Below are 13,160 nucleotides of genomic sequence, written 5' to 3'. Positions count from 1 at the left end.
ATGGAGAATTATAATTTACCGGCGTCGACTTATCATTGTACCTAAATATTCATAAACACGTTTATAGAGCAGAATAAAAAGACAAACATTTACTTTTGACAAAGAATACCCTAACGTTTGTATTCCGCATTCAAGCAGCTATCTCAGCTATCCTCACTCGTATCCATCCAAATATTCGAACATTTCAGTTCCTATTATAATAGCTCTGTAATAATGCATTCTCATCCAGATTTCCGTTTAATGGAAAAGATAAAAATTCTAATAAGCCGTAATCGCCGGAACAGGCCGATGATACAGTGCCAATAAAGTACAATCGACAATGACACACTCTCCCATCGATTGCTTATATAATCGAACCGCGTCCCGTCACAATGAAAAACATTGTATCTCTTTTCGAAGTCCGGTCACATCTATTATGTTTGAATACGTATTCACCCCTTCCTTGCATTTCCACTGGATTTTTTTCATCGATCAACCAATGTTTGCAGACTGATTTAAGAAATGACTTGCGTTTCTTCTTCATCACGTCGAACCTTTCCTTTTCATTAAATACGATGTTTGCTTGTTCAAGATGTTTCCATTGAATGCAATCGTGCAAAGAATTCTTTTAGGTAATGGGATATAAAAATGAAAAAAAGAAAAAGAATAAGAAATAAAAAAGGAGAAATAAAAAAACAGCTTATGTCACGTGGAAGATATTCCGCTTCTAATTTGGAAAGTTCCCGACGAAAGATAGTAATAAATCGTGGAAACGAAATTTATCAATTCTCATGGTCCGTCAGCGGTACACAATAGTTGGCTGGAGAGGAATTACGACCGCGAAGGGTTAAGAACTAAGTATTTCCCAGCGTGGATCATGGAAGCGTCAACGAGATACACTGAGTCCAGACCCAAGAAAATTTACTGCCAATTACTTTTTGCCTCTCACATATGCTTGCTATATTCTCCCGCATCTACCTGGTCGACTAAAACCTGCTGACGAGGAAAGGAGAGGGTGGTCGAGGGGTGAGAAACCAGAGGAGGCTAGCGAAAGAAGGCGAGGCAACCGAAAGAACGACAGAAAGGTAAGAGACGCAAACTAACCACGCCAAGAACCCGGCTCGATGACGAAAGTGTTCCAACCGATTACGATGATTAATACATGGAATATGCATGTCAGAGACGAGTTATCAAAGAAATATTATAACTATGGCGGATATCAAGATCGTACAGCCGAGCCTTGAAAAGAATCTGATAAGGTGCGCGATATTTATGACAGTTTTAACATGAATATACGCTTCACGAAAGATACAAATGCGTCCCGAGTTAATGATGCGAGCTATTCTACAGTGTGTTAAATATAAATAATTATGTGATTAAAAGCAGAACTGATTATTAATTAGATATTTTTATAAATATTTTATCCGTGTTACACGACATGTTTTAAAACTTCATTAGCACTTTAAGGATACTCGATCGTAAGATTTAAAATTAATCTGAAAATGTATAGAGCAGTTATGGAATATGTATTTATTCAGAGATCAAAATATATTCAGCCTTTGAATAGTCAATTACTCATTATTAGACGTTACCTATGTTTATGCAAATTCATATTTTTATGAACGCAATTAAAGAAATAGAATCTAGGAAGAAGTTTATTCCATTCAATACGTCTTATAACGAGCACTATAATTTAGATATTTTATATATTTTTATATGTTCCATAATCTATTTGGTAGAAGCTAGAATGTATATATTTAGCACTAATCACGCGTTTCATACAGTATGCTAATTTATTACTAGATACATGCCTGCAGAAAATATCTTGTAACTTCTACATACGTCATTAAATATTATAATCCTAACAGCCATGTCGCAAAATGTTTTATATAACGCGTGCAATACATACATAAAAGTCTTCTGAGGTTGGTGCTCAAATACTTTCGCGGGTTAACTGTACGTCTTATTTACATTGAGCGAGTTGTAAAGTTTGAGTCAGGTCCAGGTCGTGGCCTTCTTTCGTCCGGATGAATGAAAGAACCCAACGAACGAACGATCGCGAGATCTTAATTGCAAACATTTGAACGCTTTCACAACTCACTCTACATTCGAGCCACTAGAAGAAGGTATTCAGTATCTTGGCACATTACCAATGGGAAACGCGGAATCCTCGTGTATTAACATATCATGTTATATCGATGAATCGTAATCGATGCTGATGGATTTATCGCTGTGTTATACGATTCATGATACGCTCGTATGCGTTAACTCGTTACTCTCTATAGCTCTCTACAGATTATGTAATAGCCGAACGTTATTCGGCCCGTGTTTGAAAATATTAGTAAAATTTGGTTTAATTAGTCGAACGATTCGTTAATCCTATCCCGTTCGATATCAAAGGAACATCGGGTTTCAATTAAAGTAAGAAAATGGATTGAATTTCATGATCGTCTACAAATTGCGTTTGGCTGTTTGTACGCCCGGCTATCCGCGGAAATTCCTATTTATTTATTTAAGCCACGCGTAAATTCCTATCGATCCGAAACTTCGCTGCCATTATTCATCCACGATGGATTCGTTTCGCTATACATTATTTCGCGAGAACAAAACTTGTAATTTAACAAATCTCGCCTGTCGATTATTCATCGACGCAACAAAATGCGCCATTGTTATTAATGGACTGTTCATCCGTATAATTACCATTTGTATCATTTATTAAAACTCAATGCCATTTCTGCTCCATTTCTCTCTCTCTCTCTCTCTCTCTCTATCTCTCTCTCTCTCTCTATCTCTCTCTCTCTCTCTCTCTCTCTCTCTCTCTCTCTATCTCTCTCTCTCTCTCTCTCTCTCTCTCTCTCTCTTTCTCGTTCTTTTTCTTTACTATATCCTATCGTTCGCTTTTAACATTTTTTTTACTCTAATAACATAAAAACCGAAAATTTATATAAAACGAAAAAGCAATTATGACTGTCTGGCCATCGTTTCGTAGCGTACATTTGATTACAGTTCGACAATTTGTGTCAAGGATGGATAAACTTTGGTGCGCTCAACGTTGAGGACGAATTACGCGAAATAATGAAAGATCTGTGAGTGGAATATTTATAAGGGATGGGTGGATAACCATCATTCTAAACGATGCTAAGGTGCAAGTTTAAATACTTCCTTTCATTATGGACGAACAATTTGTGTCAAGGATGTGCAAAGTTTGTACATTTGATTATTTCAGACTTCAGACCAAACAACAATTAATCTAAAAGTTTATATCGCGGTATGTAACGTTATGAAACTCTGTTAGAGTTCTATTGCGGCTTTCTACGAATTATAATGCTGAATATTTTACATGTACGTAATACGTATTATATTTCTAAAATTAAAAAGATAGCGTGAAAATGGAACTGTAGGATTACAAGAGTGGAAGGAATGTTTAATGTAATATACTCGTAGTTTTACGAGTTGAACTTTCATCCAATGTTAGCATAGAGTGAAAAAAGAGGGACTATATTTTTAAAATCATGATTTACAGTTTCGCTTCAAATGGTATGTGTTCATGTAGTTTGATAACTTGCCAGCAGAGTTATTTAAATTACACAATTATGTACGAAGTAAATTTATCATCGGGAGAACGAGTTCGCGTGTTGTTTTTAGCGCGTGATTAATATAATAGCACTCGCCATTGTTATTATCAATTTATTATCGTGGAAGCGTATTACTATTTCCACGTACAAATATCGTTACATTGTTAATCCATCTAGAGTAAATATATTCCAAATTAGAATTTCCAAATATCGCGAATATTTCAACAAAATCAATTAACGTAGCTTTCGTTCGACAGATAAATTAAAATAATTTTAATCAAGTTTTCATTATCGTCAGAAAAATACAGAAATGGATAATCTTTCTCTTCTGTATGTTATTAATTCATAGCAATATCATTTTCCATAAACGTGGAAATGTTTTCGTGGAAATTAGAATCGGAGACACGTAGTCGTGCGAGTTAGATTTTGCAGAGTTATTTGTTGTTCACTCAATAATGTATTTAAGAAGAGTCGCAGATAAGCGGTGGCTCGGTTATAACTCACAAAGATAAAGCGGAATCGAGTTAAAAGTTGCTTGCTTTTCTTTTAGACACGTATAAATATCGCGAATATACACGTAGATATATAGATATACATCTGGTTCTCTCCCCACGGCGAGACTTTCGTTTTTCAACTTTTTCGTTTTCAGCAGCAGATGAAAGAAGCAATGTACTTAATCGCGTGAACGCGTCTATGTGCAACCCGTGTGTACAGTCGGCGCGGAAAGTGAACTCGAACCCGCGCCGAATCACATTTAAATTGCGTTGCTGCGTAGGAATTCAATTAAATTACCGTTGATTTAACGAGTATTCGTTACAACAAACCCAAGGCACCACACATCGATGCGTTGACTCTCCGATATATGTTAACGCATTGCCACGTTTTAACCTCCAAAGTTTCGAATAAATGGAGCAAGAACGTTCGATGTCTACTTTTAAAGATGAGTAGCGTGTATCGATGTTCGAAGACTATAAAAATGTTATACAATTGCATAATACGCATCGTGTTATGTTACAGCGGATCATGAAGGTATTTAAAATTAAAATTAAGTTGAAGTTAAATTTAAATTTATGTTAAAATATAAACACTCATTTTGAAAATTTGTACGAGATATCGAATAAATTGAGCAACTGGCTGTGTAAAATAAATGTAAGCAAAAAATATTCGGTGGAATAACTAATTTCCATATATTACATTGTATTAATCTATTTGATTGAGAATAGAAGGATTCCCCTACTTTTGCATGATCAATACAGCTTATTAAAATAGATTAATGCTACGAAGGTCAGATTTAGAAAAAATCGAATCATCAAGTGCATATACGTGTTATATAAAACATTTTGAAGTTTCATTAGCAGTGTGATAAAACAGAGGTATGATGATTATTATATCGGTTGAAAGAAAATTACAGAAGTGATAGTACAAACATGCCAAGAAATACCTAATTAATCTAATGAATAAATGTATTGAATAATGTAATGAATCTTGTAATCTGTATATACATTTTCAGATTGGTTTGAAATTTTATTAATACATACAATCATGATAGCTATATCTCGTTACAGCGTTAATGAAATTCCAAAATGTTTTGCATAAATGTTTCTATAAATATTCAAATATTTTCTCAATAAAATTTGAAAATATTTTGTCTAAATGTTCCTTATAATATTCAAATACTTTCGTAAGAAACTGTATTTACATCGAGTTTCCAGAATTTCGCTGACTCAAACTATATATCTTTGTAGTTGTGTCACGAGCCACGAGCATGATTGTATTATATGTTACTTCGCTATTTTCTTCATTTTTATTTACGACTCATTTCATATTAATGTTTCTCGAATATGCAAATAAATTATTCATTCGATATATCGAAAGCGGTATTCGCGATGCACCGAAATTAATGGCTGCATAACGTTATCGTAAATATGTGGCAAACGAATCGGAGGAAAAAAAGAGAGCAAAACGTTAAATGGTAAAGAGTAGAACGCAAAGAGATGCGTTGCAACGCAAAACAACTAAAGTACGTTGCAATTATTGTAAATATAGAGTATAAAAATTTCGTATGAAAATAGAGAAAACACTGATTATTTTATGATACTCGTTTCCTCGCGCTAAATACATAATAACGATAAACGAGACAACAGAAACAAATATTTATGCGTAAATCGATCTGAGGAAAAATTTCTAAAAAGAAAATACAAAAATAAAATAAACAAATTAAAATTAGAACTGATTAAAAATGTTGAACTAATTTTAGAGAATTAATTTTATTGATAAAATATTCGAAGAGTTCGAAGAAAATTATCCATCGCTTATCGTCGTCCTTCCTTTCATTGTCGTGATACTAGTACAGTGAAATTCGTAATATTATGCTCCTAACCATAGTCGTGATAACTACCGCCGCAAATGTTGGTATTACGCGCTACATCCGCGATGCTAAATGCACGTCGAAAGTCCATTAAAATACATAGGGGAAAATAAAAGATAGACGACATAGAAAAACTAATAAGCGATTCCAAAGTGAAACGAATATTCCCGTTTTAACTTTCGTTAGTAAAAAGCAATGTAGAAAATGGAAGAGTATTTTGAAAGAATGTTATCCCATTTGAATCTTAATTTAATTTATACGCTATATATGTAGCGCATTTCGAAAAGAATTATTCGGATAAATATTTTATCACTGTATTTCTATATCGTTCTCCTATTTACTTTTGCGTATCCTTCAAAATCAATATCACGACCCGAATTGAATCAGGCAACTTTATAACGTTTTAAACGAGGTCAAATATTTCAACGACTCTTCTTTATTTGTCTGGATAAAGTAGATCTTTATGTAATTGTAAAATATTCGAACGGTAATATTTAAGACAGAAAATTATTGTAAGTAAATATTAAAACAGTCGTTAAATATTTCGCACTCTTTCAAGATATTCTTTATGGCAAATACATAGTTCTATTACTTATGCATGATAACGGATTATTAGTATTATATTGATAACGGTTTATCTTCCACGATTGTTCCAACATTCACAGCCAAGCAAACATACATATACGTTACATTGTTAGCACGTATATACGTATGTATTCGGTTTTTAACTGAAAGGCTTAATCCATGAGATTTCTTGCCTCTTTAAAACATAGCATACGATTACCATTACTAATGAGGTAAACGTAATTACGCGTTCGTGTTGTGTTGATTAACACCAGAGAACGAGGTCGTTTGATTTGATTCGATTCCCCTTGTTTACGATAGCTTGAAACTTCCACAATATTAATTATCGATCTTTCTCCGTGATGACCTCGGAAATTAATCTAGAGAATTTAATAAGGAAATTGATTAAAGCGTAAAAGGGAAGAGAAAACGAAGACCTTATTAAGACATTTGCTCGTGTGTAACGAGCGTAAACGGCGGATTATGCTTAGGGGGGGAAAAAAAAGAAAAATAACAGAGCCAACAGCACACTATACAGAGAGGAGGCCAATCCTACATTGAATTGATTTCATAACTTTTCTACTTGGAAACGCGGTCAGCCAGACTTTCTGGCGCGACTGTACCCCCTCCCGACTAATTTTGCCGATTAGAATTTTAGCATGATGTACACTCCGTGGTAAAAACTTCGCCGCTTTTCCTTCGCGCGCATTCTTTCACTTGACAATCCCAGTGTACACGCATTATCTTGTAATTATTACCAGTTTAAGCCGCACGCTTAACACATGTAAATCAAGTATCGAAAACAACTTTCTCCTGAAATATGACGTATTCACGACAAACACAAAGCGAAACGAACAAACTTATTTCGACTCCGACAATTTTCCACGATAGATAAAAATGTTTTCTTATCGCCGGTAGCATTTTTTTTTAAAATAAACTACAACGCTTTATCATTGCATTTAACGATTCTTTAAGTGTTATCTCGATCGTACAAGAGTTTCTTATCGGATCTCATTTCGGTGAGCACGCGATCAAACAAACCTAAATGCGACAACCAATTTTATAATTTACCAAAATGGAAAAAAAACCTGCATGATTAGAGATGTTTCGGGGAAATTAGAATTTTCTAGAAATACATATAAATATTCTTTGAGTCGCTGCTAACGAAATAATGTGACAAAGAGCGTTCCTATTGTTCGTGTCAAATCGAAACACTTGTTTTTCGAGATCCGCCCCCGCGGTGCAATTTACTCTGTAAAATATGGTGAGCTCTGCGAAGCTACAAAAGTAAATTCCATTAAAGCAGCAACGGAGTACTTTCCTTTAATGTTGTTAGCAGGAAAGAGCGTGAACGACTGCTGGTGGGGAAGATTCTGGGGGGCCGTATAAGGGTAGAAGCAAGAACGAATCATACCGAATCAACAAGCAACGCTTAACTCAATATTTTCATACATATGTTTTCTTTAAAAAAGAAAAAAAAATAAATAAAAGAAAAATACCTCCGAGTAAAAGAAGAAGAAAAAATAACAAAAGAAATTATGTTTTGTTAACCTTTGGAAGAACTTCAACCTATCTAAAAAGGATAAGCTCGAATGATTAATGAATTAACTACGCTCTTATTACATCGTATTAAGTGAAAATGGGGTAGGCTAACCTATATTTATTTTTCACGGATTATAAATATTTGGCTCGGCTGAACGGGCAAAGATCGATACACGCACTCGGCACGCGCGTGCGAGCGCGAATAAATATGCCCGGTCGCGTGTACACAAATTTTAATTATGAATCGTCAATTGAATTCTAGGAAACAAGATCGTGCAGTTCTGTGGGCCGCGTGCGCGCGCGTCAACGCGAATGAATTATCGGCTAATTTCCTTTGCTGGTGAAAGATCGTAAAATTTATCTGGCGACTGGTTTTTGCGGTACGCGTTGTACGCGGTAGCTTTACGCGATAACTGAAAGTGCGCTTAGCGTCGCGATCATTATTTGAAGTACATTTTCAAAGGCGTGTACCACTATTGTTAGTGAAGCACCTGTCCCGCTCGGTTCGTTGAATTTGGCTCGTGCTATACGTGTGTAAGTGCGCGCGCATCGTGTCACGCGTACCAACACGAGCTCGTACGAGGATACACGAATCAGAAGAGAAAGAGAGCCATGTAAACAATACGAGTATGCGACCACATGTATGCACCGCCGATTACCGAATATATACGTGAAATAATAAGATAAGAAATTAGACGTGCTTGTGATTCGCGAATGATTCCTTAATGTTATCGTATTAGAATTACAAATATAAAACAGGAATTCGCAATTTTCCGTGAGAGGTAAAATTATAGAGTGAACTAGGAAGAACGCAACACGCATGACGAATTCGAATATAATTCTAATATAAAGAAGCAAAAGAGGAATAAATGAGAGAGAAGGATAGAAAGAGATAAAATGGCTTCGTAACTGACTATAAAATTTATTAACGATCTGCAAGAAGAAGAAAAATATAACAGTCAGTGGGTGAGTCACGAGATAATTATCTCACAAGCATAGCCAATATTTTTATCGTTGCTATATTTGCGATAGATTCATAACACGTTCGCGAATAGAGAATAAAGAATAACGAGAGAAGTTAATATTATATTACATAAATCCCGAGAGAAAATGATTGGCGTGAGAAATAGTTTTTGTTATAAAGGCCTGAACAAAGGCAGCAAAGTTATCGACGACGTGAATTACGGGCGAGCGCACTAAATTTTGAATTTAATCTTTTTAGAGATGTCGTACGTTCGTGTAATATTGAAATCCTTAAACGTAAATAGTGCCATGTCAGGGCATGACGTAATTTTCACGATGCAAAAATAGACCATTCGTTCGAAACAATTTTAATATAACACCGAGCAAATATACAGTTGTGCTTGCTGTGCGAAAAATTGTAGAAAGATAACGTGTTTATATTTGATGCATGAATTGAAGGACGTTCGATACAAAACGTATCTCGTGGAAATTACAGCCAACGTTAAAATAAATATTTTGTTATTTTTTACGACTCTTGAATCGCGTACAGAAAAACCAGGAATACATACGTATATGTATGTTTGTTTGTTTGCCGCAAGGACGGAGCATTATTTTAATCGCGATTCACGTATTATTTAAACCAACTGCAACGCACGGAATTAATAAATAGAAGCGACAATATATTTGTTTATAAAGTTTGCTTTTACCAGTTATTAAATTCAGTTTGAAATACATGCTTTCTGTTAAATTTAATTGGATTATTAAATTGTTTTCCATCGATTGTTTATTTAAATTGAATTACCAAATTTGAATATCTAATTGTCCGTATATTGTTCAAATATAATTTATACCCGGCGAATGCGAGATTAAAATTTAAAAAATTTATTATTAATATTATTATATTAAAATATTCACTGATTTATATAAACTCCGTGAAATATTAACATTTCAAAACATTACTTAGTTTATACGATAAGTATTCAATGTTGCATAATAACATCATTTCACCGTGCCTCACTTATCATACTCCAAATAGCTTCGCGTCGTATAAATATATAATTTTATTACGTCATAGACGCTCGAGTATAGGTCGCAGGGGGATGGGAATTTTCGCTGGCGCACTGATTATTATTGCATCTGCCAGTAGCATTTTTTACAATTTGTATTTCCCATTTCAGCAACAACGGGACAAGAAAAACGAAGAAGAAGAAGAAAGTAACAGACAAAAAGGAACAAAAATTTCTATGGACGCTAAATAGCTCGCCAGGAAAGTATACTTTATTCGAAAGACCAGAGAGAATATTTTAAGTCGTTATACGGTGAACAAAGGCGACGAAAAACTGTAGACGTTTGTTGTCTCCTTATTGCGAGAAAAAGACAATAGACTGCTTTACGTGTATTAGATACTCAGTTGAATTACGATAACAAAAATGACGCTCACCGCTTAGGCCCTGATATAATAAGTACAACCGTGACTCGCGACCCCGCATTATCGATTTAATTCTCAAATGTATACTTTCAATTCGTCCACTAATAATAAAGACAGCGAGAGCGAGCGAGCGAACGAGTGAGTGAGTCAGTAAGCGTGCAAGAAGGAGGGAGCACGGGAATAGAAGGGGAGATGACAAAAAAAAAAAGAAGAAAACTGAAAAAAAAGATACACGAGTTACGTTAAAAATAATGAAAAAGTATTGCCAACAAATCAATAATTACGGATCAATGGTTGCTATATTTCAAGTGGTAAATAACACCAATTTAATCGCTTTCGTTATCATAAATAAAAGATAGAGCGAGAGAGAGTAGAAACTTGTCGATAATAAAAGTTGTTGTAAAACTTCTCATTCGACTGTACATCCTTTCCACGAAACACTTCTAAATATATTTTTCTCACGGCAGCCAAACATACACTCTTAAAATTTCCTTTAAACAGACGACGCTCTATTTATCTACCCGTTGTACCATAATATTTCGTCCTAATAATAACGGACGTACTTATCGATTCGACTTTTGGACGTGTGCACGAATAATGTTGTTGTGTTTTCTCTTACGACCCTTTTCTTTCACACGATTCCATTTAATCTCGATGATGTTTTTTTTTTTTTTTGGAAAAAGGAAAGAGAAAGCGCGAAAAAAAAAACAGCTAAACAATTCGGGGAAAAATGTAATTTCTCATTAAATCGTTGTTAGGACAATGCGAGTCGAGGTGGCTGTGTTAAATCGGGTTAAGGCACATCTATAAATACCTCACTAACTGCGAGTGAGAGAACATGAAAAAGAGAGGGAGAGAGAAAGAAGCACAAAGTGTACTGGTGGAAGCGTGAGAAAGAAAGAAAGAAAGAATACAAGAGATAAAGAAAGAGGAAGAGGGAGAGAGCGAGACATGTAAACGTGAAGAACAGAGAGAAATAGTAAGCAAGCGTACGAATAAGCAAGAGAAAGAACGAATAGAGTGGGGGTGGAATAAGGGTGGAGAGGGGGAGAGAAAGGGGGGAGGAGGTGGCGGTGGAAGGCTAAGAAACGTGCGAGAGAGATAAACGCAGAATCACAAAGTTGACACAGAGAAATGAAAATGAAACAGAGAAAGACGACGCGCTGATAACGATGGAGGAGGGAGAGAGTTAATCAGTCCTTCTAATAGTGTGGCACATTGAAGATACACACAATTGCATTCGTTGCCAGATGTCTAAGTACACGACCGTCTCCCCTCCATTGACTACCCCTTCCCCCACTCATCACCACGCTGTCACTTCTGCATTACGGACGAGCGAGAACACATCGAGTGAATTCGACACAACGAGCGGAGGGAAGAGAAAGATCGCAGGCGCGCGGAATCTGTATTTAAGCCAGCGCAAGCCAACTTTTTAATTACAAAATTTTTTTCAAATTACTATCGGCTCACCTCTATCTTTTCCATTTCTTTGCTGCACGACTGTCACTTACTATTCCCACAGTCATCTAGGATCCTTTGGCACACACACACTGACGGCACATAGCGCGATATATCACGAGCTACACAAACGCGGTGTGCGTGTATCGAAACGATATAAGTTTGACGCGCGCGGACCAGCGACTCACGGTGCGGCGCACGCCGCTGTCCCATCAAGACTACTTTGTATTTACTCTAATTATGTGACGTCACGGATACACTGCTCGCCCCACCATTCGCCGCCGGAGGCGCCCGAGCTATGACGAGCGTGCTCGAGCGACGCCGAGGTCGAGCGAGCAACGCGCATGGCGAAGCCACCAGTCACCTGTCGTCTCTTCTCCTTCTTGTAGATCGCTTAGTGCAGTACATCGTGAAACGCTACCAATTTTATACACCGTGCACCTCTTTCTCATCTCGAACTCTAGTATTCGCGGTTACGTATTTTTCTATCGTCACAATCTTATTCTACCACTAATTGATAAGACATCTTCGATTTCCAACAGACACTCCCAAGCGTCGCGTCGTGCAGATAAAACTACATGGCCGATTTTTGTGCTCTCTAACCTGAACCCGATGTAAGAATTTGTGCTCCTGGTGATATGTTGCTTCATGTTCGAACTACGGACTCAAGAAACCGTTCATGTTCGTGTATCTACGTTGAATATTAATATGCCGTGATCGATTAGATTTCAAAATGTCAAACTTTTGCTAAGAGTAATTGAACGTTTGACGTTTAACTCGTGACGCATATTTACGATCTCTGTTATGAATCAGCTGATAGTGCAAGAGTGCTGTTTGTCAAAAGATGAATCTTTCATAATTAGTTGATCATTATCATAAAACAATGTGTCTACGAAGATAAAATACGATATTGATAAAATTGTAATAGACATCGATTGTGCTTTGTAAATTTTAATCATTACGTTTAATGTAAGTGCGGTTACATTTAATTACTTATTGTAAAAACCAAGTGTTAGAATTTAAAGGAATCTATAAAGAATGACGTTAAAAAAGTTGAATGTATTTTGAGAAGCATAAAAATGTGTGAAAGATTAATACAAATAAACAGTAATGATATTCAAGTGGTCGAAATCGGGCAACAAATAAAATATTGTAAGAATTTACTGTTTTATAAATTACTATACGTAAAATAACTATCAATTCCGAATTTAACGAACATGGTCGATATAGATGGACAAGTGTGTCGATAAAAGTGCATAATAAATCACACCACCGTTGGAAA

General features: G+C 35.8%; 1 protein-coding gene across 1 annotated transcript in view; it reads right to left on the bottom strand.

Moving 5' to 3' along the window:
• LOC126873692 (protein split ends-like) overlaps positions 1 to 13,024 on the bottom strand; it is a 174,381-nt gene extending 161,357 nt beyond the window's left edge. The window contains exon 1 of the mRNA XM_050634816.1: positions 11,891 to 13,024. Coding sequence (XP_050490773.1) covers positions 11,891 to 11,905 — 15 coding nt within the window. The 5' untranslated portion in view covers positions 11,906 to 13,024. The remainder of the gene's footprint in view (positions 1 to 11,890) is intronic.
• Positions 13,025 to 13,160: the final 136 nt, after the last annotated feature.

The sequence above is a fragment of the Bombus huntii genome, chromosome 15 (assembly GCF_024542735.1).
Source record: "Bombus huntii isolate Logan2020A chromosome 15, iyBomHunt1.1, whole genome shotgun sequence".
NCBI classification, from domain to species: Eukaryota; Metazoa; Arthropoda; class Insecta; order Hymenoptera; family Apidae; genus Bombus; species Bombus huntii.
Note: the sequence above shows the minus strand (reverse complement) of the source record. Positions and strands in the feature narration are given on the sequence as shown.